The 26,599-nt window shown below is 42.3% G+C and overlaps 1 protein-coding gene across 1 annotated transcript in view; it reads right to left on the bottom strand.

Annotated features, from left to right (window-relative positions):
- Positions 1 to 26,599, bottom strand: part of LOC138925241 (zinc finger protein 669-like) — a 41,252-nt gene that overhangs the window by 10,973 nt on the left and 3,680 nt on the right. The window contains exons 3-4 of the mRNA XM_070274999.1: positions 17,207 to 17,333; positions 16,687 to 16,747 (exon numbers count right to left, since the gene is read on the bottom strand). Coding sequence (XP_070131100.1) covers positions 16,713 to 16,747; positions 17,207 to 17,333 — 162 coding nt within the window. The 3' untranslated portion in view covers positions 16,687 to 16,712. The remainder of the gene's footprint in view (positions 1 to 16,686; positions 16,748 to 17,206; positions 17,334 to 26,599) is intronic.

A 26,599-nucleotide genomic window follows, 5' to 3' on the forward strand; every position in this document is an offset into this window, starting at 1 on the left:
GAGAGGCATCCCATCGAAAGGAGGAACCAATCCAAACAACAACCAAAGATGTTTCTTCTCACTCCTAGTGTTCATCATCACTTTCCTCTATAACTTCACGTCAGAAAACACAATGATCCATCTGATGAATAAGATGGAAGAAGCAAATATTGTTATTGGAGATGAGAGCATTGTTTATTTGAGAAGCTAAAGATGAAACAACTAGAAAATTACTACAGCTGATGAAGGAGTCAATTTGCTGAACATTGTGTAAATACACACATAATATATAAGAACACAGAACATTTAATTAAAATGACAAGTCCTGCAACATATATATGAAATGTGGAGGTTTAGGGCCAACGCCATGTGTGAGAGCTATGTGCAGACAAGTCTATGTCCTGGTGAGCTGACAGAGGCATGCCCTCCATGGAAACATAATCAACTTCAGTGCATGAAGGACTCCTCAAGTCAAAGATGCAGCTCCCTCTACACCCCCACCAACATTTTAAAAGACAGCTCCATTCAAATTTGCATCAGGATCTGTTTTTCTGTCTCAAAATACAGTAATCCTAAAGAATATCTCTGAAAATAACTCCAAAGGGTATTCAGGAAAATATTGCTAATAAAGAATGATGAAGAACAAGGTTCACCAGATGCACCAATTCCACAAATTAATGAGTTGTCATAATTTAATGGTCTGTTGCCACCATAAGAACTGACCAGTTGGTTCTCAGAGGGCTGATTTTGCCTCTCAGGGAACATTTGGCTGCATCTGGAGGCATTTCGGGCTGTCACAACTGTGGCAGGTGGAGAGCACTGTTACAGACATCTAGGGACCCTGCGATTCACAGAACAGTCCCCTCGAGAGAGTACTATCTTGTCAACATTGAAGTAGTGTCAACGTTGAGAAACTGTGGACTGGACAGATGAGCCCCTGATGCTCTACCAACAGACACAAGGATGGAACAAAAGAGACCGTGAATCCTGGCAGTCTAGAACTCTCCTGTCTCCTTCATGCAGAGCAATTCTAGATGGGGTAAACAGTAAAACAGTAAAAATATAAAATGAAAACACCGAAAGTAAACATCAGAAAATATTTGTGTATACTGCAGCAGTGGAAGTCATGATATTCCAAGAAAAATGTAGGTGAAATTTGAATAGATTTGGAAATCTAAAATATGGAAATATATCATTGCTAACAATAAAAGATATAGAGGGGGGCTGGTGCTGTGGCTGAGTGGTCAAGTTCACACACTCTGCTGCGGTGGCCTAGGGTTCGCTAGTTCGAATCCTGGTTGCGGACATGGCAACACTCATGAAGCCATGCTGAGGCAGCATCCCACATGCCACAACTAGAAGGACCCACAACTAAAAATATGCGACCATGTACGGGGGTCTTTGGGAGAAAAGGCAAAAATAAAATCTTTAAAAAAAAGAAAACCTCATAAATTTTAAATGCTAGGAAATTTAAATTTTAAAATATAAACTAAGATCTCTGACCACAATGGAATGAAAATGGGAATCACTATCTTTGGAAAATTTGGGGAAACATGCAAATAGGAGGGAATTAAAGAAGACACTCCTAAATAAACAATGGGTCAAAGAACTCAGTAAGGAAATTAGAAAACATTTTCAAAGAATGAAAAAGAAAGACACAATCTAACAAACTTTATGGACTACATTAAAAATACTATATAGATAAAAATTATACCCACAAATGCCTAAACTAACAAAGAAAGATGCCAAATCAATAAATCAATGACCAAACCTTTTTTTTTTTCCCTCCCCAAAGTCCCCTGGTACATAGTTGTATATTCTTCATTGTGGGTCCTTCTAGTTGTGGCATGTGGGATGCTGCCTCAGCGTGGTTTGATGAGCAGTGCCATGTCCGAGCCCAGGATTCGAACCAACGAAACCCTGGGCCGCCTGCAGCGGAGCACACGAACTTAACCACTCAGTCACGGGGCCAGCCCAGACCAAACCTTTTATTTAACTCAAATTCAAAAAGATCTTACTTCAAAAGGATGAGAAACCAAACCAAATGTACTGAGAAAAGGAAAGGAAAAGTAGAGAAGTTAAGAAAATAGGGAATAGAAAACCCGTAAAGAAAATCAATGAAAACCCAACACGACTGACAATAGAAAACTAGCAGATGATAGCTGGATTGACCTAGAGAAAAGGAGAGCAGACTCAGATCCCTAGAAGCAGAATGAAATAGGGGATATCACTACTGAGATTACAGAAATCAGAAGGATTAGAAAGGAATTAACAATTGCATGCAAATTAGATTACTTAGATGAAATGCACAAATTCCTACAAATACACAAACTACCAAAAGTGACTCAAAAAGAAAATCTGATTAGAATTATAACAAGTGGTTGAATTAGTAAGCAAAAAACTACCCATAAAGAAAAGCCCAGGTCCAGAGGGTGTCACAGCAGAATCCTCCAAAACATCCAATCAAGGCTTAACAGGGACTCTTCACAAAGTCTCCCCCAAAACAGAATCAACACAACACTTCCAACTCATTTTGGGGCCAGTGTTATCGTGATACCAAAATCAGACGAAAGTATCCCAAAAAACTACAAACCTATTTCCTTTGTGAATATGGATCCAGAAAAACCTCAACTAATACTAGTACCTAATCCAACAACAACTTAAAAGATTTATACACCATGAACAAGTGGGATAAATTTCAGGGACGGAGGGTGGGGTTAACCTCTCAAAATCCATTAACGTGGGGCCGGCTCCATGGCCGATCGGTTAAGTTCTTGCGCTCCCCTACGACCTGCAACTAAGATATACAACTATGTACCGGGGGGGGGGGCGGAATAAAGTAGAAAAAAAAAAAGGATTGGCAACAATTGTTAGCTGAGGTGTCAATCCTTAAAAACAAAAAAGGAAGATTGGCAACAGTTGTTAGCCTAGGTGCCGATCTTTAAAAAAAAAAAAAATCCATTAACGTAACACATCATGTTAATAGAGTGAAAAGCAGAAATGGCGTGATCATCTCAATAGACTCAGAGAAAATACTTGACAATATTAAACATCCTTTCAGAAGAGAAATACTCAGGAAACCAGAATTTGAAGGAAATTTCCTGAGCCTGATGATGAGCAAGTATGGGACACCCACAGCTAATGTTATATTTATAAGGGGAAAGGCTGATTATTTTCTCCCAAAAATGAGGAAGAAAACAAGAATGTCTGCCCTTCCACTTCTATTTGACAATGTACTGGCAGTTTTAGCCAGAAAAGTTTTGCAACAGAAGGAAATAAAAACCATCCAGGCTCGGTAGGAAGATGTAAAACTATCCTCACTTGCATGTCACTTACTTTGTACATAGAAAACTCTAAGGAACCCACTAAAAAATCTATTAGAACTGATAATGGAGTACAGCAAATTTGTATGAAACGAGATCAGTATATAAAAATAAATTGTATTTTATACACTGCAATGAACAACCTGATAATGAAATTAACAAAAGAAATCTACTTATAGTAGCATCAAAAAGAATACAATAGGAATAAATTTAATAAATTAACTGGTAAACAAATTCTCTACAAACTGCAAAACATCAACAGAAAATAATAAAGCTCTAAAAGTGTGAAATAACAAATGTTGGTGAGGCTGTGAAGGGAACCGTGTGTACTGTTGGTGGTGGAATGTAAGTGGTGCAGCCACTATGGAAAACAGGATGGAGATTCCTCAAAAAACTAATAGGCCCACCATATGATTGACATGATCCACCACAGCACGACTACTGACAGACGAGGGGTGCCCTTCCACACCCAGGAACCGAACCGAGGACTCCAAAGCAGACTGTGCCAAACTGCAAGCACTAGGCCATCAGGGCTGGCTCACCACAGTCAATTTTTTTTTTTTAAAGTTCTTTGATTTTTTTTTTAAAGATTTTATTTTTTCCTTTTTCTCCCCAAAGCCCCCCGGTGCCTAGTTGTATATTCTTCGTTGTGGGTCCTTCTAGTTGTGGCATGTGGGATGCTGCCTCAGCGTGGTTTGATGAGCAGTGCCATGTCCGCACTCAGGATTCAAACCAACGAAACCCTGGGCCGCCTGCAGCGGAGCGCGCGAACTTAACCACTCAGCCACGGGGCCAGCCCCAAGCACCACAGTCAATTTTTGAACATTTTTGTCACCTCAGAAAGAAACTCTTCTGCCCTTTAGCTGTCGTTTCCAATCTTCTCCTCTTCCTTCCACAATTCCCAGCCTTAGACAACCACTCATCTACTTTCTGTCCCTACAGATGTCCCTATCTGGGTCTTTCCTAGGAATGGAATAATTCAACGTGTGTACTGACATTGACTTTGGGACTGGCTTCAGTAACATAGCACAATGTTTTCAAGGTACATCCATGTTGGACCACGTATCACTACGTCATTCATTATCATGGCCAAATAATATTCCAGTGGACGGATAAAACTTGTTTATCCACGCATCCATTCATGGATATTTGGACTGTTTCCACCTTTTGGCTACTAGAAATAACATCACTACAAAATTCATGTACAAGTTTTTAATTTTTTTTAAACATTTTATTTTTCCTTTTTCTCCCCAAAGCCCCCCATACATAGTTGTGTATCTTTTAGTTGTGGGTCCTTCTAGTTGTGGCATGTGGGATGCCGCCTCAGCATGGCTTGATTACCTGTGCCATGTCCGCACCCAGGATTCGAACTGGAAAAACCCTGGGCCACTGAAGCAGAGCGCACTAACTTAATCACTCGGCCACAGGGCTCACCCCCATGTACACGTTTTGTTCCAACATGTGTTTTCATTTTTCTTGGGAACATACTTAGGAAAGGAATTGATGCATCATATGGTGATTCTAAGGTTCAATTTTTGAGGAACTCTCAGACTGTTTTCCAGAGCGGCCGCACCATTTCATATTTGAACCTCCCATGTATGAGAGTTGAAATTTCTCTGTGTATATTTGACAAGATCTGATATTGTCTCATTTTTTGATTCTAGCCATCCTAGTGATTGTGAAGTGGTATCTCATTGAGGTCTTGATTTGCATTTCCTTGATGACTAATGATGTCCAGTAGTTTTTCATATGTTCTTGGCCATTTGTCTATCTCTCTTGGAAAAACATGTATGCACAACTTTGCCATTTTTAAATTGAGTTATTTGACTTTTTATTATTAGGCTATAACAGATGCCTATATATTTTTAATACAAGTATGCAAATGTCACAAGGTATGGATACTAGCTGGGGAATTCAAACCCTCTAAAATGGGATCAATGGCATAAATGGTTACAAGTCACCAACACGGGAGTGGGCCCGGGGACATAGCGGTTAAGTGCACAAGTTCGGCTTCAGTGGCCCAGAGTTTGCTGGCTCGTATCCCAGGTGCGGACGTGGCACCGCTTGGCAAGCCATGCTGTGGTAGGCGTTCCACATATAAAGCAGAGGAAGATGGGCATGGATGTTAGCTCAGGGCCTGTCTTCCTCAGCAAACACAGGAGGATTGGGAGCAGTTAGCTCAGTGTTAATCTTCCTCAAAAAACAAAAAAGTCACCACCCCTGTCCAAATGGTCACCAGTATCCTGACCTTTGGGCAATGGCCATTACATACTCAACGTCCAGATTCTGGGTGTGAGCAGGGTTGTCAGACTCTGAAATTCCCAGGTAGTAACTCAAAATAGTTGTTTTTCTCTTCAAAGTAGACCCCATGATGCTTAGGCATTAGTCTTTAGGGAAAATCATGGGCACTGTGTGGACAGTGAAGCTATTAAAAGCCACTGGCAGAATTTTGATCCATTCAACTGTTGAAGGACACTTGGGTTACTTCCACTTTTTGGCTATTGTAGATAATGCTAATGTGAACATGAGTGGACACAGACATGTTTGAGTCTCTACTTTCAAGTCTTTTGGGTACTTACCCAGAAACAGAACTGGGTGATCAGATGGTAAGTCAATTTGTACTTTTTTGAGGAACTGCCATGTTGTTTTTCATGACCTGAATATGATTTTATATTCCCAGCAACAGTGCGCAAGGGTTCCAATGAGTGTTTTCACTTTTTCTTTTTTTTGCTGAGGAAGACTGGCTCTGAGCTAACACCCGTCCCCATCTGCGTCTACTTCATATGTGGCATGCCTGCCACAGCATGGCTTGCCAAGTGGTGCCATGTCCATACCAGGGATCTGAACCAGTGAACCAGGGCCGCCCAGAAGCGGAACATGTGCACTTAACTGCTGCACCACCGGGGAGGCCCTAATTCCCTGTTTTTTTTTGTTTTTTTTTTTTCAGAAAAATAGCCTGTTCTCTAGCATGTATCTTCAATAACTTTACAAATCTTCTCTTAATTGCCTTTCACCACTTCCTTGATAGTGTCCTCTGACTTGAACTTCTCATGATCTTGGGCCAATCAAGTTAATTCTTTGCAAAGTGACTAGGAGCTTTGTGTTCCATGGCTTAAGTGGGCCCATGTTCAGGAAAATCTCCATGTCCAGAACCTGCAGCTCTTTTGAGGACAATGGGAAGACTTTCTTCCATTGACGACCCCATTTTAGGAGCTGAGGGCTCAGTGCAGTAAAGACACAGCAGCCAGAGGTCCTCTCAATTGTGTTTCCTGGCCCCTCCCAAATGACTTATATTACACTCACCTCATGACATGGAACAAGGGTGAATGGCACCCAAGTATTGTCAGGACACCACGCCAAAGGCATCACCTCACTTCCACGGTAGGGAGTGAAACAATGGCAAACCTACTTTTCAAGCACCCTCCCCCAGCCCTTATTTACCCTCCACAACAGGTAGCTGGGCACAAGGTTTGAAATGCTAATGTCCTGTTCTTCCCGAGAAGGTAGCCCTGTTAGTGGGAGCGGGGTTGACAGGGTGCCCCGTGTTCTAGACTGCAGGGGTCTGGAGTGGAGTCTCCACCAATGGGAGCTGGAGGAGGTAGGCAGGCAGTGCTCTTGGTCCGAATACCACAGACTCTCATGTTTCATAAAACTTCATAGAGTTTCTTGAATAAGTGTTCATTTCCTGTCTGCCTTTAGGACCATTGCAGTGGCTTTAAATGTTTATTGAAATAATTCTCAGCAGTTTCATAAGTGAGTAGGTCAGCAGAGCTTCTCTCACTGTTACGTCCCCACAGTCCCTTTAGTCTGATGCCCACTCCACTCAGTACTCACCACTCTGAAACAGGCTGGAAGGAGCTCTAACTACCACTTGTCATTTTATATGGCAAGAAAAAATGTATTTTATGGTTTGCAAAAAGGTGTTGAACACTTCACAAAAATTATTGTTTAGATTCTAACACAAACAGAATGACTTCCCATTTAAAATGAATCACTCATTCGATCTGTAAAATATTAACAATAAAATACGGTGTTGGTCAAGTCGCTCCAGGGGAACACAACCAATGTGACGTGTGTGTGCAAGTGCTTGTCTGTTTATACATATATTTTTTCTTGTCTTTTCCTCTTTTAAGGAAGTGATTCATGTGACTATAAAGACTTGGTTAAGACAAAAATCTACAGTCTAGATGAGCAGGGCAGGAACCCAGGGGAAGAACAGCAGTTCAAGTACAAACACAGTTTAGTGATAGAATCTGATTCTGTTCTCAAGAACTAGAATTGACTGGATGAGGCGCATCCACACTGGGGGAAAGGGGGCTGACTTATTCAACCTCCACTCATTGAAATGGTAACCTCTTGAAAGAAAACCCTGCACAGAAACATCCAGAAGAATGTTTGAATATCTGGGCACTATGCTCAAGCCAAGTTGACACAGAGATATTGGCTTGTGTTTTCTTTTCTTCTGGCGTCTTTGTCTGGCTTGACATTAGGGGGATGCCAGCTCACAAAATGAGTTTAGATGTCTTCTACTTCCGTTTTTGGGAGAGTTTAACAAGCACTGGTATTAATTCTTTGTGATTTTATTTGGTACTGGTGTGTTCAAGCTTCCTAATGTTTAATTCTTTCTTGGTAGGTTCCATGTTTCTAGGAATTTATCCATTTCTTCTAAGTTATCCAAGCGGTTTGCATAGAAGTGCTTATAATAGTCCCTTTTGATTCTTTCATTTTTGAAGCATCTGTTGTAATGTCCTCCTTCATTTCTGATTTTATGAACTAGTCTTCTCTCTGCATTGTTAGTCTGCCTAAGCATTTGTTGATTTTATGTTTTGAATCAAAACTATTCATTTTCTATTCTCTATTTCTTTGTTAATATTTAGTGTTCCCTAACTTTAGGCAACTTTGGCTTTACTTCTTTGTTTTTTTCTAGTTCCTTAAGGTGTAAATTTAGGTTGTTAACTTGATATCGTTGTTCTGTAACGGCTTCCTTTTTACTAGTCCTTAAGCTCCATCCCACAAGTTTTCTTAAGTTGTCTTTTCATATTTGTTTGCCTCGAGATAAGTCTTTAAATTTCCTTTTGCTTGCTTCTGTAGCACATAACCTAAATTCCGTTCTGATCTTGCCTTTGACTCAATGGTTTGTCCAAGAGTGTGTTATTTCATTTCCACATATATGTGAATTTTCACAAGCTTTGAGATAAATAGGCCTTTAGAGGGAGGTATTAGGATTTCTTGAATGGGTATCAGAAAATGTTTCATGTTTGCTGCAGCTGGAGGGGTCAGGGGCTTTGTGGTCTGCAGTGTCCTTGCACTTATCTCCCTGGTGTGTTTGGGTTTCCCTAGAAACTCCCTCTTAAGTAGAGTCTGTGTCTTGCAGCTGTTTTCCTCCAGTGTTTCTATCCTGGGCCCTGCCCATATGGTGTCAGGGTTTTGACAGGGAAAATGTCCTCATCTGTTATGATGAAACCTGCAATGTTTGGATGGTAAAGAATCCCTGGACCGTGAACTTCAGAACAGGATCTTAGCACTCATATTTCCTCCACTTTGGTCAGAAGGGAACCTGAAGTGACTGCAGGTGTCTGTTTGCACTTTGCCTAATCAGAGAAGACATTAGTTTCCTTGAAGGGATGGTCCACATTACAGACAAAAAACTTGTTTTTGACTATCAAAATGTTTTCCCCCATGTCCTGCATGAAGCAGGAGGCAATTTTTCCTGATCTTGCACTTGAGAAGAATATGTAACCTTCTGTTTTGGATGGAGCGCTCTCTATATATCTATTAAGTCCATCTGGTCTAATTTTTCATTTAATTCTATAATTTCCTTGTTGATTTTCTGTCTGGATGATCTATCCATTGGTGTTAATGGGGTGTTGAGTTCCCTTACTATTATTGTATTGTTGTTGATGTCTCCTTTTAGTTAAGAGTTGCTTTACAAATTTTGGTGCTCCTGTGTTGGGTGCGTATATATTTATAAGTGTTATGTCATCTTGGTGGAGTGTCCCTTTTATCATTATATACTGTCCCTCTTTGTCTTTCTTTATCTGTTCTGCTTTGAAGTCTACTTTGTCTGATATTAGTATAGCGACACCTGCTTTCTTTTGTTCATTATTAGCTTGGAGTATTGTCTTCCATCCCTTCACTCTTGAGTTTCTGCTGAGAAATCTGCTGATAGCCTAAGGGGGTTCCTTTGTAGGTTATTTTCTTCTGCCTGGCTGCTCTTAGTATTTTCTCCTTGTGGTTGACTTTTGCTAGCTTCACTACTATGTGCCTTGGGGTTGGTCTTCTTGCATTGATAAAGTTTGGAGATCTCTTGGCTTGTGTCACATGAAGTTCCATCTCTCTCCCCAGGATTGGGAAGTTCTCAGCCATTATTTCTTTGAACAGGCTTTCTGCCCCTTTCTCCTTCTCTTCTGCCTCTGGTACACCTATCATCCTTACGTTGCATCTCCTAATTGAGTCTGATAATTCTCGCAGAGTTTCTTCATTTCTTCGTAGTCTTAGTTCTCTCTCCTCCTCTGCCTGCAGCATTTCTATATTCCTATCTTCCAAATCACTAATTCTGTCCTCCATATTATCGGCCCTACTGTTCAGTGCGTCTAAATTTTTCTTAATCTCCTCTACTGTGTTCTTCATTTCCAGTATTTCTGCTTGGTTCTTCTTTATAGTATCAAACTCTTTTGTGACATAGCTCCTGACCTTGTTGAGTTGTCTATCTGAATTCTTTTAACTGATTGAGTTTTTTTAATGATGGCTGTTTTGAAGTCATCGTCATTTAGGTTATATATTTCATTGTCTTTGGGTTTGTTTTCTGGGTAGTTGTCATTTTCCTTCTGTTCTGGAGATTTAATATATTTTTTCATACTGCTTGATGATGTAGATTTGTGCCTCCACGTAGAGATAGAGTTTAGTTATTGCTTCCACTTGTTTCTACTGGTGTGGTGGGGGAACACGTGTTTATACTGCACTGATCAGGAACCCTATCAGCTGTTGCTAACAGGGCCTGGGCCCCTTCTTGTAGTCACAGTGGTCCTGTGGGGTCCCTCTTCAGCTGTGGGGGCAGTCACAAGGGGGCTTCAGGCTGCTGGTGCCTACTGTTGCAGACCACCTAGACGCGCTCCCTCCTTAGGGTCTGCAGCCATGTTATGGGCTTTCCCAGCGGCCAGGGGCAGGATTACCTATATTTGCAGTTCTGTCACTGTCGGCACCCACAAAATCTCACTTGTCCACTATAGGTCACAGCAGAGCTATGGGCACCTTCTGCAGTCTGTGGTTAGCTCACCTAGCTATGCTAGTTTTGTCCCAGGGTCTTCCAGCCTTGTGGTTGCCAGGCGGGGGCTCTCTACTAGTGCTGTGCAGAGGCTTTCACTGAGGCTGCTGTGAGACTGTAGAGTTTCCCCCTGGGCCATGGAGCTGGGCCACTGGAACTCCACCCAGCCCCAGTCCTCTTCCCCAGGATCTCTGGGAGCCCCTTGCACTGTCTGGGGGACAGCTGGAGACCGTGAGTTCAGTGGCGGCTGGCCGGCTGCTGCCCTGCCTGGGATTCTCTTCGGGACCCTCCTGGCGTTCTGAATGCTGCACGAAACCTCTCCACTAATGGTGAGTAGAGGCTTTCCCTGCTGCTAGAATGGGACCCTGGAGTTTCCCCTGGCCGCGGAGCCAGCCACTGGAACTCCACCCAGCCCCAGTCCTCTCCCAGGAGATCTCCGGTAGCCCTGTGCACCGACCAGGCGACACCCGCAGTCTGTGAGACTGGCGGCGGCAGCTGGCAGCCTGCTGCCCTGCTCGGGATTCTGTTAGGGAGCCTCCCAGCGTTGTGGATGCTGGGCTGGCCCTCTCCACTACTGGCGAGTAGACGCTTTGCCTGCTGCCAGAACGGGACCCTGGAGTTTCCCCCTGGGCCACGGAGCCAGCCACTGGAACTCCACCCAGCCCCAGTCCTCTTCCAGGAGATCTCCAGTAGCCCAGTGCCCCAACCAGGCAACAGCCGCAGTCCATGACACTAGTGGCAGCAGCTGACGGGCTGCTGCCCCGTTAGGGGTTGTCTTCAGGAGCCTCCTGGCGTTCTGGATGCTGGGTGGAGCCTCTCCACTAATGGCGAGTAGAGGCTTTGCCTGCTGCCAAAACGGAACCCTGAAGTTCCCCCTAGGGGGTGTTTTTTTTAACTAAGACAGTATTGCAAGAAAGGCCCGTTGAGGACTGAGTCCTTCTTCTTAGTCCTGCAATCTTCCTAAGAAGGATCCCACAGTGGTGGAAAGATCTGAACACATAAAAATGCAGGTTCAGGAGACCTTGACATTATTCTAACATATGAAAGCAATTACACTATTCACATTCTAATAATTACATATATAACACATATATAAAATACTTAAGTGCTCTCATGAGTTTTCACAAATGTTAGGAATACTGCCATCGAAAGATGAAAAACATCCCATCACCTGAAAAGAACAATCCTGTGGTGTCCATTTGAATGAAACCCCTCCAATTCATAAGTTCACACTTAAAAGAACAAGAGGAAAACATTGCGTTCCCTTTGCTGCTTTACACCTTGAAGCTGCTGTTGCTGTTGCCCAATTTTCCACACCATGTGCTGGACGTCTAAACATACGGAAATGAAACCTGTCATCAGCTACCTGGGCTCCGGGGCTTTCTGGATCATTGAAATTAAAGACTTCCAGCCGCTCCTGTGATGAAAAGATGGTGAAAATTTCCCATTTCTCCTCTTACACTCAATTAGGATGTTCCTCAGAATGACACCCTCTCTCTCCAGCTCAGTCAATTATTCCTGGGATGGTTGCCTCTAACCAGCCAGAGCTCTTTGTGCTGTTTCCACGGGGAGATCACAGCAGACTCACAGAGATGTCACTCTACCCATAGAACTCACTCAGGATGAGCCAGAACAGTGCAGGTGAAGGCAACTGTCTCTCTAAGTGGGAGGAACTCCATGGTTTACTGGGGTGTATGCTGCACACTCCAGTCTGTAGAGCAGCAAAACGAAAATGCCAAATACGGTAACATGTTAAATATTTAATGGTAATATAAAAATCCTCTCGAATGACATTAAAAACAGAAGACAACACAAATACCTGTGGCTTAGATCAATAGGAAGTCTCAAGTCCCAGATAATAATAATGACGGCCTCGTTCAGTCCTACCACGAAAGAAAAGATATAAACACACCTCAGCCTATTAGTTCAATGCTATTCTTTAGTTTTCTTCAAAGGCCTTACTTCTATTCTATAAAACAAAGGTTCACTGCGTCCATCCCTCCTCCTTTTCCACAAACACGGAAGCACCAGGACTGCCAGAACATGTCTGTTTCATGCTCTGTATCCAGATCCCACTGTCTCTCAGCTCTGCTACAGTGTGTACACTGACTCCACACTGCATGGCTTGTGAGGGACACTGAAACGGTACCAGCAAGAGCACAGTCTCGGAGAAGGAAAGGCTTCAGAGTGGCACAGTGGACCTATTTCCCTGGCTGGGTTTGCACTGTCTCACAATTTACCTAAACGCAAAGGCCTCAAGTGAGTCTAAAGGAGATATTGAAAATATTATGTAGGATTCTAAGAAGAGAAGTTATGTATTTAATTGAGGTACTTAATGGTAAACAGTGTGTAATACACTATAGGAAACACATCGCTGTTTTGACTATAAGTAGGAAAGGCAAAGCTGTTCCACAGGACCAGGAGCTGGCTGCATCCACTGCAATGCCAAGTCATACACTGCTGAAGAGGAAAGTGTCCGACAGCTTGTTCATTAAAAGTACACAGTTTCCAAGACAAAACTAACAGTATTTGTTACCATAAAGGTAAAAATGGTAAAGGATAAAAGTCGAAATCATAAATGAGTCTTTTCCTTCTTCTTACTAAAATGACCGACTGCAACTTCTTAAAAACCAACTTACCTTCCCTACATTGTTTTTGCCTTCTACAAAACAATAATTCGGTTCACAAAAAAAGAGTTTACAAAAGATAGAATTGAGCTTACCTCCTCACATCATTGAATACAGAAAATAACCTGCCTCCTTGAATAGCAGTCAAATCCTCAAATACAGGGCAAAATAAGTCCTTCAAGCACCGTTAATGTTACACCTCAAGTTCCTTTAGGGCTGTGGTCATTCTTACTAGAATTCCTGACACCCCTCTCTGACTGCAGGTGCAATCCTGCGTGCGGGTCACTGGAAGAGGGCACTGAAAAAAACATGATGGTTAATTTTGGGGTTAAAAATGAATGAGAAATTATTTTCATGACAAAAATTGTAACTGTAAAAGAATAAGAAATACAGGCTGCCTGGGGAAGAAATCCCTGAATTGGTCCGCACATGATAAAAGTGACTCAAAATGTATGACGATTAAATGAAGAACATTGCAAAGTATATCTGAAAATCCATAATGAAAAATGGATAGTAATATAGTCTGTAAAAATGAAATCCACACTAATATTTATTAACATGGGATGGACTGGAACAGTTGATAAAATACATCAATGAAACAACTACAGAAGTGCTCATTTCACAAACAGATGGACACAGTTTTATTGACGTACACTCAAAGGCTACTGAGAACACATCCAGGGAATGCATTCAAGCTACACGTAACAGGAAACACACACAGTCTTCCCAACGTGAGAAAGGTGATTGTTCTCACATGGAAGACTGGGTCAAGGCAGCCGCTGCACAAGGCAGCAGAGAAACAAACTCCCAGGTGCTTCTTTGGATGCCCCATTGGAGATGCCATGGTGAAGCAGGAAAATGTGCTCACTAGCACTATCAACAGCAAAGCTGTTTCCTATACACATCAGACCGTATTCAATTATCACCTACAGAAAAGGGGAATCAGACAACACTCCCAACTCCTGGTGGACACAAGAGGCCTTATGGAAAGACCCTAACTCGAATAGATCTTTGATGTGAAACTGGTGGAAAATGCATCTCTAACAAAATGGAAATCAACTAGTTATTGCTGGTTTTCAAGATACTCTTGACAAGAAGGGTGAAGAATCCAGAAAAAGGGATGGAAGGTGGTGTCCTTGAAGCTCCTACGTAACTGTCTCCCTCCCTGTGTGGTGGCTTGAAAATCATCCTAAGGCCTTGTGTGCTTCTGCATTCCAAATCTCATGCAAGTGATGCCACTGGGGAATTGCAACACGTCACAATGAAGGGGACAGATTGTTAAAGATCTAGCTCTTCAGATTACCCTCACTGACATGATGCAGTACAGGGGTGATGTGTCCAGCTCTAGATTTTGTTGCCCTGCCACAGGCCTCTACTTAATTCAAGTCTATTCACCAAATACCAGTCAGAAGCAAGGACGAACTGCTAAGGCCCAAATGGGAAAATAAGAATTCACAGCAAGTACACTCTTGGATAAACTGGCCACACATAAATTTTTTTCCAACTGTTTAATAGTACAGAAAATAAAAACAGGCTCCTCCACCCACCAACCACAAAAAGGAACTTTCTCTAGAAAATGTACAATATATACAATGAATGAGGCTCATCCAGGAAGTGTAATACAAGGCCAGGAAGAAAATCACAACAAACAGAAACTGTCACTTTTCAATAGCCCCCTAACACAGAATGATTAAAACATTATTAAAAAACTAAAGATAAAATATTATTAACTGATTTCAGGGAAATGCACTACCTATGAATCTTATTTACTATTTATGAAGGATGACTAGCAGAATCATCTCACCTCAATATTTGTATCTGCAGTAATTAATAGAAATCCACAGTCCAATGTTGCACTTTAAGGAAGAGGCTTGATAAATACAATCTATTTATTACTTATATAAAAACTCTGTCATGTTGAAAGTTTTCCACAACCTCATATACAAATTAATTTCCATGAAGCTTTCTCACATGACTTAGATTTACATTTCTTTTTGGTGGGAGTTTCACATAGAAGGATGTAGGCCAACTGAAGAATTTCTCATGCTGTTTACATTCAAGACGTTTTTATCAAGTGAGTCCTTTCATGACTTCAGGAAGAACAGGGATGACAAAAGTCTTTCCCAAATTGTTTATATATATCTACGTTGTATTTCCTCTAGTGTGCACATCATCAAAAGGTTGCACGAGAAGTAAAGCCTGTCTCACTTTCCTGACATTCATGAGGTTTTCTCTCCACTGTGACTTCTTTCATGGACCCCAAGAGAACTGGAAGCAGTGAAGACTTTATTGCATATTTTACATTCATAGGGTTTCACTCCTGTATGACTTGCTTCATGTTTTGAAAGAGAAGCAGTATAACCGAAGGCTTTGCCACATATTTTACATTCAAAGGGCTTCTCTCCAGTGTGAGTTCTTCCATGGAGTCTAAGAGACATGGAAGAAGTGAATGCTTTACTGCACTTCTTACATCCATACGGTTTCTCTACCGTATGAATTCTTTCATGTACTCGAAGATAACTGGAAGAAGTGAATGCTTTACTGCATTGTTTACATTCATAGGATTTCTCTCCAGTGTGAGTTCTTTCACGTGGTTGAAGTAAAGTGAGATAAGTGAAGGCTTTCCCACATTGCTTACATTTATGTGGCTTCTCTCTATATTTTTGATAGTCATATGTTTTATGTTCAGTGTGGCATCTAATGTGCATTTTCAGCAATGAATGATGTGTGAAGACTCTTCCACATGCACTGCATCCCCATGGTTTAGCTCCTGTAGTTTTCTTGTTCAGACTAAGATTTGGAAGAAGGCTGACATTTTCTTCACACTGACTACCCTCTTCGCTTTCACAGAGTCTCCCTACCCTATGCTTTCTGTACACATGAGAAGCACATTGTTAGTCATTTCTCTATTGATGATTTTATGTTTATTATGATTGATAGGGAATGTTCATGTTTTCTTCCTTCTGTGAATTCTCTGAAGTTAAATATACTGAATGTTCTGCAAGAGGACTTCCCCCTTGCTATTGTCGAATCAGTGATATTCATAGATAGGGTTCATTAATACTATTTCTTTTTTTTTTTTTTTTAAAGATTTTATTTTTTCCTTTTTCTCCCCAAAGCCCCCCGGTACATAGTTGTGTATTCTTCGTTGTGGGTTCTTCTAGCTGTGGCATGTGGGACGCTGCCTCAGCGTGGTCTGATGAGCAGTGCCATGTCCGCGCCCAGGATTCGAACCAACGAAACACTGGGCTACCTGCAGTAGAGCGTGCGAACTTAACCACTCGGCCACGGGGCCAGCCCCTCATTAATACTATTTCTAAGTGAAATATTTTGCAAAAAGTGAACCTCTCCATCACATTTCACAAAGTATACTGGGTGAAAATTATCTAAGAATACCTAAATTTGAAGGAAGCGTTGTTTTCTGTTTTTTAAAAAAATTTCTTACCATACAAAGAAGCTTACATGAGACACAAATTTCTACTGTGTCACTCACCATAGTTTTGTCCCCTCGTCTTTGCACTAATCTTTAATATCATGATCTTCCCAAGTTATTCCTGAAATGCAGACCCAGAAAGTTTATTCTAAATATTAAAAATTATAGAAAAAGCTGTAGATTCTAAGTATTTTATAATCTATGGCCATGTCTACTTTATTTACTAACCTCCCCTTTCCACCTTCTACATCTCAGAACATTCTTTTTGTATTTTTTGAGGAAGATTAGCCCTGAGCTAACATCTGCCATCAATCCTCCTCTTTTTGCTGACGAAGAGTGGCCCTGAGCTAACATCCATGCCCACCTCCCTCTACTTTATATGTGGGACGGCTACCACAGCATGGCTTGCCAAGCGGTGCCATATCCACACCCAGGATCTGAACTGGCGAATCCCAGGCTGCCAAAGCAGAATGTGCGAACTTAACCACCTCGCCACTGGGCCAGCCCCTTAGAACACTCCTGATGGTCAAGCAGTACTTGTTCTTTCATTCACATAGTGAAGGAATGTCCTCGTTCTTACCTACTGAGGCCAGGTGCCTGAAGGTTTCCCACATCACATCTCTGTACAGTCTCGTCTGTGAAGGATCCAGTAAAGCCCACTCCTCTGGGGTGAAGTTCACAGCCACGTCCTCAATGGCCACTGAGTCCTAAAACACCACAAACATGTATAGGGCAGGATGCGTAAGACTGACAGCACTGGGGATCTATATGCCAATTCTACGAAAGTAACATGGGATTCTATTATCTCCAACCATTCATTCTATGTTGTGATCAGGACAAACTCACTTTTTTCTGTACACAGTGCTCATCGATTTAACAATCTCATGAGCACATGGAAATATTTACACAGTTTTACTGCAATGACATTACATCCTGTTTCTCTCTAATAACAAGTTCCAGAACGGGTTGGGAAATGACAGAAATGCTATACAAATGAAACAAATATTATCATTTGTGGACCAATCATCCCTCGTAAAAAAAGCTCTTTCATCTTCTTCCATATTACCGACTGGTCACCTTGCTCCATGAGGCAGAGGGTGAAACCTACAGCATGTGCCAGTGAGTGGAAACATAGTGAACAACTGGAAGCTTTTTGGTCTGCTCCAATCATCACACTGAGAGTTTAAGAGGCCTGTGAAAATCCAAATTTGACCAAGCCCAGCTGCCCACATTGTCCTAAAGTACTCCAGGCCATTACAGGTAATCAAATGCCGCTGGCTGAATGTAAATATTCTTGTGCTGAAACACTGCTTTTAACTTGTGAAATATTGATCATGGACTCAGTTCTACCTTTGTCATGCTGTATGCTTTGATGGGGCTGGAATTATTATGAACTGAGAGCTCAGGCACAAGGAAGAAGCCATGAAAATTTAGACCAGAAGATCCCTAGACTCATGGGCCTCAAAGCTACTTCTCACCATTTTTAGAACACACTCTGAGATAACAATGTGTCATAAGAGCTCTTTCTGGTCACATTCAAACAGTGTACCCTGAGCTTTGTTCACCTTGACGGGTAGGTTAAGAGCTGCAGATTGGGGCTGGCCCCGTGGCTGAGTGATTAAGTTCACGCACTCCACTTAGGGCACAGCACCGCTCATTAGGCCATGCTGAGGCAGTGTCCCACACAGCAAAACCAGAGGCACTCACAACTACAATTTACAACTATGTACTGGGGGGTTGGGGGGGAAAGCAGAGAAAAAAAGAAGAAGATTGGCAACAGTTGTTAGCTCAGGTGGCAATCTTTTTTTTTTTTTAAAGATTTTATTTTTCCATTTTCTCCCCAAAGCCCCCTAGTACACAGTTGTGTATTTTTAGTTGTGGGTCCTTCCAGTTGTGACATGTGGGATGCCGCCCCAGCATGGCCTGATGAGTGGTGCCACGTCTGCACCCAGGATTTGAACTGGGAAGCCCTGAGCCGCCAAAGTGGAGCACGTGAACTTAACCACTCGTCCACGAGGCCGGCCCCTCAGGTGGCAATCTTTAAAGAACACAAAAAATAGAGAGCTGCAGACTGCAAGGGAGCTCCTTGAAGACCACAATGGTTTGATGTTAAATTTGCCCATGATTATAAAATACATGAAGAATTTAACAGTGGTTTCCTCCAAAGGAACATAAAATTTCCTTTCTCCCACTTCAAGAGGAAGTCCTTCCCAACCACCCACTCTAGATGATGCCCTGCCGACTTCTGATCCTGCACTTAAGGAGCTTAGAAGCTGTCGTTCTTGATCTCATAAGAAGAAAATGAACAAACTTGACATGAACAACCCTTCTTAGATCCAGGAGAGCCTTGAGGTCATCAGACAAACCAGTGTCTCCAAAGTTGGGAAAGACAAAAGAGATGGCATTTTGAAATATGCCCCACATCTTCTGTTCTTAATAAGGCCTGTACTAAAAGAGAAACTATTTCCCCGGAATCTAATGCAAGGGCGAACATAACAAAAAAGACAGCACCCAATTTCCATGAAGCCTAGGACAGCCTCTTTAACGGAAGGTTTAAAACCCACGTAATGGGAAAACATGAAGCAAAAGAAGGGAAGAGAGAGACAGAGGAAAATGTGAAGTAGTAATGACCAAAATAACATAAAATTAATGATAGCCAGCACACCGTCCATCCAGGAAGCTCACAGAACACTAACTACAATAAAGTACAAAGTGCACAACCAAGGGCATCACGCCGAAACTAGAGACACATCACAGACAGAGAATGTCCTGAAAAATGCCAGAGAAGAAACACACCTTCGACAGAAAGAAACAAAATTTGACTTAAATTGCACTTCTTCTGAAAACCCATGCAATAAGAACAGAGGAGACTGAAAGATTTGAAGTGTTGAATATGAAACCCACTTTCCCAGAATTCGGTCAAGCAAAATTATCCTTCAGGACAAGGAAGAAATAAAGACTTTCTGAGACACAATTTGAGGAAATTCATCCCGAGTACACATACTTTGAAGGAACTCGTTCGGAAGTTTACCAGAAAGAATGTAAATGATAAAAGCAGGGGATTAGAAGGAGAAAAAAGGAGGGGAAACATCTTTTATGTTTCTTATAATTAATACAACAGATGACACTTGGTTTAAACTAATGTTAGCAACAACGTATTTGGTAATGAGAAGCTTATGGACAAGTGAAATAGATCACAGCAATGTGACAAGACAGAGGGAAAGGAAAATTGGGGACAGTGTGTTAAGGGGTACTTGGACACAGTGAAGTGGCATAGTGTTACTTGGCAGAGGGGTGGGTTAGTTGTAAATGTATGCTGAAAATTCAAGGGCAGCCACTAAAGTGTGTTTTAAAAAGCGTGTAACTAATATTCTAAGAGAGGGGAAAAAAAGAATTACAATAAATGCTCAATTTTAGCCAGAGAAGGTAGCAAAAAGACAAAAACAAACAAGGGTAAAAATGCAGAAAGTACAAGTTTTCGTAAATATCAATCCAACTGAATCAACAACCACACTTTAATCATCAATTGTGTCATTGTAACTGAAAGAGACAGTAACAGATTTGAAAAAAATACCATTATAGGGGACTGCCACGCGGCCGAATGGTTAAGTTCGTGCACTCTGCTTCAGTGGCCCGGGGTTCGGATCCTGGGCGAGGACACGGCACCGCTCATCAGGCCATGTTGAGGCGGCGTCCCATGTACCACAACTACAAGGACCACAACTAAAATATACAACTATATACTGGGGGGATTTGGGGAGAAAAAGCAGGAAAAAAGAAAAAAAGATTGGCAACGGTTGTTAGCTCAGGTGCCATCTTTAAAAAAAAAAACAACAAAAACCATTATATGTTGTCTACAAGAAACCCACTCTAGGTATAAGGTCAGACAGATGAAGGGTAAAAGGATGGAGAAAAACAGACCATGCCAACACGAATCCAAAGGAAGCGGCCAGAGGAATAGACATCATAGACAATGCGGATTTCAAACTGAGGAAGATGCAGAGATAGAGGGGCAGTAGGTACGGATAAAGGGGTCTATTCTCTGAGAAGGCACAGCAACGCTGCATGTGTACCTGCCTAACAACAGAGGGGCAACACACCTCAGGGAGGAACTCATCGAATGCAGGAGAGATAGACAGATCCAGTACCATAGCTGTAGAAGTCAACACCCCTCATCAGGAATTAGACATTTCAGTAGGCAGGAAGTGAGGAAGGACAGACATGCAATGAACAGCCCTGCGAAACTGCTGGGTTTCATTGTAATCTGCGGAATACTGCACAGAACAGCAGAATATACATTCTTCTCAGGTTCACATGGAACATTCACCAAAACAAACCACATTCTGGAACATAAAGCACACCTTAACAAATTTGAAAGAAAAGAAATCATACAAAATAGCCTCTCACACCACATAAGCATTCCTCTAGAAGGCAATATCAGCAATAGTTGGAAAACCCCCTCATATGTGCTCCTTCAAAAACACATGTCTAAATAATACATAGTATCAAACTAGAAGTCTCAAGAAAAAAGAAAAATAATTTTGAATTAAAAACATGAAAACACAACATAGCAAATGTTCTTGGATGTAGCGAAAGCAGTATCTGGGGGAAATTCATGCCATCAAACAAATACACTGGAAAAATCAAAGATCTCTAATCACTAATGCAAGCATGCACCTTAGCAAAGAATAAAAAGAAGAGCAAGTTAAACCCACAGCAAGCACAACAGAAGAAATAATAAAACAAGAAAGGAAACGAATGTCATTGTGGGAAATCAAGGAGAAAATGAAAAGAAAAAAGCTGCTTGTTTCTCAAGACCAATAAAATTGATAAATATCTAGTCAAGATAACAAAGAGAAGAGGAAAGACAGAAATCACTAATATCAGAAAGGAAAGGAGGGGAAATGAATATAGAATAAGGCGATAAAATGCAACATCCATTTATGATAAACTAGTAATAGAGGGGAACTTCCACTTCTTTTCTTTTCTTTTTTTTTTTTGAGGAAGATTAGCCCTGATTTAACATTTGCTGCCAATCCTCCTCTTTTTTGCTGAGGCAGACTGCCCTGAGCTAACATCTGTGCCCATCTTCCTCCACTTTGTATGTGGGATGCCTACCACGGGATGGCTCGCGAAGCAGTGCCATGTCTGCACCCGGGATCCAAAACGGGGAACCCCGGGCTGCCGAAGCGGAACATGCAAACTTAACCGCTGCGCCACCAGGCCAGCCCCTCCACTTCTTGAGAAAGAACACCTTCACAAATCCTGTAGCTAAATTCTGGGTGTTTGTTCCATATGATACGATTGTCTTGATGCAACCGGAAGAATCCACAATGACAGAAACGACTCCTGGGATTAATGAGAGCACAGCAAGTTTGCAGGATGTGTGAGTCAACTGCTTTCCTTCTAGACCCACACGAATAGAGTCAACTGAGCTTTCACAAAGAAGGAAAGGAGATTCAAATGAAGAAGAACGTATTTTAAACAGTGGTAGCAATAATGGATATCCATGTGCAAATACACACGCACACAACAAATGTAGTCACAGGCCTCACACTTTTCATGAGAACAAAGTCAAAACACATCACAGGTCTGAATGTAAAATGCCAAAGGAATAAACTCCTACAAGAGAACACAGAAGAAAATCTGGATGACCTTGTGTTTGCTGATGAATTTTCACATAGAAAACCAACAGGCAAGGTCCACAAAAGAAAAAGAGAAATTTTACTTAATTAAAACGAAACACTCCTCCTCTGAGAAAGATGGTGTAAAGAGAAGATCAACACAATTCAGAGTCAGAAAAAATCTCTGTAAAATACTGTTGCGTAAATGACGGCTATCTGAAATACGCAAAGAATTCTTAAACCTTAATAGAGGAAAAACATGCAATTAAAAAATGAGCCAAAGATCTGCAGACAGCTCACTGAAGGAGAGATCTAGATGGGAAATAAACAAAATGAAACATGCTCCTCATCAAATGTCATTAGGAAACTGCAAGAGAACAATGAGGTATCACTAAACACTTATGAAATGGGTAAAAGTCAAAAAATTCAGAACAGCAAATTGGTGAAGATGCAAAGCCACAGGGAATCCTAGTTCATCGAGGGGGGAAACGGGATTTGGAACACCCACACTGCAAGATAGGAACCTCCTTTCAGAATAAAATACACTGTCACTACATAGAGTAAGAGCCAGCAATCATGCTCTGTGGTATTTTCCCAAATGAGCTGAAACCTTCTGTTCACACAAAACCTACATAAGAATGTGTTTTGTTGGTTTCTTTGTTTGTTTTCAGGAAGATCAGCCCTGAGCTAAGAAATGCTAATCCTCCTCTTTTGCTGAGGAAGACTGGCCCTGAGCTAACATCCCTGCCCATCTTTCTCTATTTAAAGCTATGTAGTGTATGATTCCAAGTAGATGACATTCTGGAAAAGACAAAAGTATGAGCCACTAGAAGGATCTCTACTTGTGAAGGATTTGGAGGTTGGAGGGAGGGACGACTCAACAGGTGGAGCACAGGGGAGTTGTAGGGAACTGAAACTACACTCCATGATACAGAAATGATAGGTCCACGTCAGTACACACTTGCCAAAACCCACACAGTGTGTAACACACAGAGTCAATGCTAATGTGCACCGTGCACTGTAATGCATCCATATGGGCTTGGAAATTGTAAGAAGTGTGCCACAGTGATACCCAATGTGAAAGAGTGCAAACTGTGTGGATGCAGAGAGAAGGGTTATGTGCAAACTGTAAACTCTAATCACTTTTTCTGTACAGTTAAAACCGCTGTCTTTTTAAAAACTGATGAAGACAGACTCATGACAATTCACCCCTTTTTTACTGAAACAAGACAGCTCTCATTCAACTGACTTCAAGATATTCTTTTTGCAAGATGGGCCCTGAGCTAACATCTGTTGCCAATCTGTTTTTCTTCTTCTTCTTCTCCCAAAAGCCCCCAATACATGGTTGTATATTCTAGTCACAGGTCCTTCTAGTTGTGCCGTGACTTCAACTGATCTCAGGAAGCCAGTCTGTGCTCTAGGAGCCTGAGATCCACAGGGGAGGGGAAACTTCCATCGAATGCCTTGTTGGGGAGCACAGCACTGGATCCTCTGAGAAGTGCCACGGTCACTATCAGGAGTGGCAGAACCCCAAGGTGGATGACAAGTGTCCTGCTATTGTAGACCTATTAGTGTACATACAAGTGTGACTCTGACTTCTATTTTGGGGATCTCTGAGTCAAGAGATTTCCAGAGTTCTTTTCCCACAAAGGGGCAAGACAACTGGTTGCTTTATAGAGTTCAAGTGCCTGGGCTTAAGTTGGGTTGAAACAATCCCTTTGCTCTGACAAACTCAGACTGTGGTGTTGTCACTATAACCCAGAGGGTCAGGGTCTTTGTTGCAATAGACCCTCTGTTGCCGCGGCAGAGTGACTTAGGGGCCCTGGGGAGCCCTCTGGAATCTTGCTTCCTACTGGCTGCACTTTGCTGTCCCTTCTTTCTCTCTGAAATATTTGCTCTTGAAGGAGTGACCATCGGATGGGCTCAGCTCAGTGACAGGGTATAATCATCCTCATAACCGCACACTCCCCCTAATGTCAAGGCGACTCCAGCCTCAGTCTCACCTTCACTCTCAACACACAAACACATGCCACCCAAGACACTGACAGAACATCACATTAAGGAGGGCCTGATTCCCAGACTCCTGCTCTCAGAGGACAGGAATTCCCAAAACTGACAACCTGGAGTCCTCCACAGTTACAACCCAGGCTTGGTGGGGTCAACAGTGCAACACAGGGCAGCACAGCGCCCAGGAGGAGCTGCCCAGCAAGCAGCAGCCCACAGGGCAGGAGCCTCCAGGCTTTCTCATCAACCTGTCCAGGGAAGAAGTCCCAGGGGGAAAGGGAGGGAGAGGCTTAAGTGTTCAGTCGTCAAACCTCTTCGGTACCAAATCTTCCCACTCATTACAAGAACAAACTTGGGGGACAAAAATAGGCATTCGCATTGGTTGCTTTTATATAGAGAAACGCTAACAGGATGGTGAAGCAGTGAGCAAAACTGGTCATGTAGGGAGGCTCGAGTCAGAGCAGAAGAGTCGGGCAGGACGTGCAGGCAGGGAGTCTCCTTCAGCCAGTTTCCTGTCTTACAAAATTTTTATACCTTCCCTCACACTATTTATTTAAAATAAGGGGACACACGGACCGGCCCAGTGGTACAGTGGTTAAGTCCACGTGCTCTGATTCGGAGGCCTGGGGTTCACCAATTTGGATCCTGGTCGTGAACCTTCGCACCTCTTACCACGCCAGGCTGAGGTAGGCGTCCCACATATAAAATAGAGGAAGATGGGGGCTGGCCCCGTGGCCGAGTGGTTGAGTTCGCGCGCTCCGCTGCAGGCGGCCCAGTGTTTCGTTAGTTCGAGTCCTGGGCGCGGACATGGCACTGCTCATCGAGCCACCCTGGGGCGGCGTCCCACATGCCACAACTAGAAGGACCCACAACGAAGAATACACAACAATGTACCGGGGGGCTTTGGGGAGAAAAAGGAAAAAATAAAATCTTTAAAAAAAAAATAAATAAATAAAAAAAAATAAAATAGAGGAAGATGAGCACAGATCTCAGCTCAGGGCGCATCTTCCTCAAAAACATAAAATAAAATAAGGAGAGATTTAAATACGCCATATTTTCCTATGTTTGATCACCAGTTTTAAATAACTTTTAGTTTTAAGATTTCTACGTAGGAAACCATTCCAAGATTTAATCCTTTAAACACTAATGGACATAAAACTGTAAAACATAAAAAATTTACCAATTTCTTTCTAACAAAAAAGACATCGGGCATTTTGGTTTCTGCCTCCACTATATTTACCCTGGGAATATTTTTAGGAAGGAGTAGCATATTATAATACCTTAGGGGTTTGCAGTGAAGCCCTGAGTAAACTAGGAATTCCAAAGATTTACACAAGCTTCGACCTGATTCCTCAGATCAATGAAAACAGAAATTCAACTGCCTTTTCCCTAGACCTATTAAAACAGAATTCAGGGGCTGGCCCGGCGGCATAGTGCTGAAGTTCACTTTGCTCTGCTTCGGTGCCCTGGGGTTCGCATGTTTGGATCCCAGGTGTGGACCTACCACTGCTCGTCAAGCCATGCTGTGGCAGCATCCCACATAAAATGGAGGAAGATGGGCACAGACGGTGGCTCAGGGACAATCTTCCTCTCTCACACACACACAAACAATAAGAAAATAAATGCAATTTATTTGTCTCACGAATGGTTCAGCCTTTTAAATGTCACAGTTCTCTAGGGACAAGGACACACAAAACTGACCTAAACATGGAAAACGCACCTGAGAACTGAAATACACCCACCTCACATCTTGAGGTTCTCTTGTCCAAATGAAAATAAATTGTTTGTTTCCACAAATTTCTTGCCTTAGTCACAGCATATCTCTGAAATTACATTTTTAAACCTCAAGTGCAAACAGAGACTAGAATCAGAGGATTGTAATCTTCAACTGATCAAGGAATCCGAGGACAGAAACAGGAATATTCCAATCAGCTCATAGAAGCAGCCTGCTGGCCTGCAGTTCAGAAGGAAACCCACACTCAGAAAGGGACCATATTCCCGGACTTGAGGTGTAGACTCTCCCCATCGAGATAGAACCCATGGAGAGGGTCAGTCCCTGAAGAAGGAGGGTGGGGTCCCCTGAGCAGCCACAGGGATGGACTCTGCAATCCCCACACACCCTCCCTCTCCTGTGAGCATGGAGACACTGCCTCCCCCACACTCCCATTCTCACAAGTGAGGAAAGTCTCAGTCAGGTTCAGTTTAAGCTTCTGACCCCCAAGAACTCATAATTCATAAACCCTTTGTCCACAGGACAGAACACCTGACCTTCAGAGACACTCTGACTGTGCATAGTACACCCTCAGTGCACCTAAGTGTCGACGCAAAATTCAAACGATGTCTAA

The sequence above is a fragment of the Equus caballus genome, chromosome 7, assembly GCF_041296265.1.
Source record: "Equus caballus isolate H_3958 breed thoroughbred chromosome 7, TB-T2T, whole genome shotgun sequence".
Taxonomy (NCBI): Eukaryota; Metazoa; Chordata; class Mammalia; order Perissodactyla; family Equidae; genus Equus; species Equus caballus.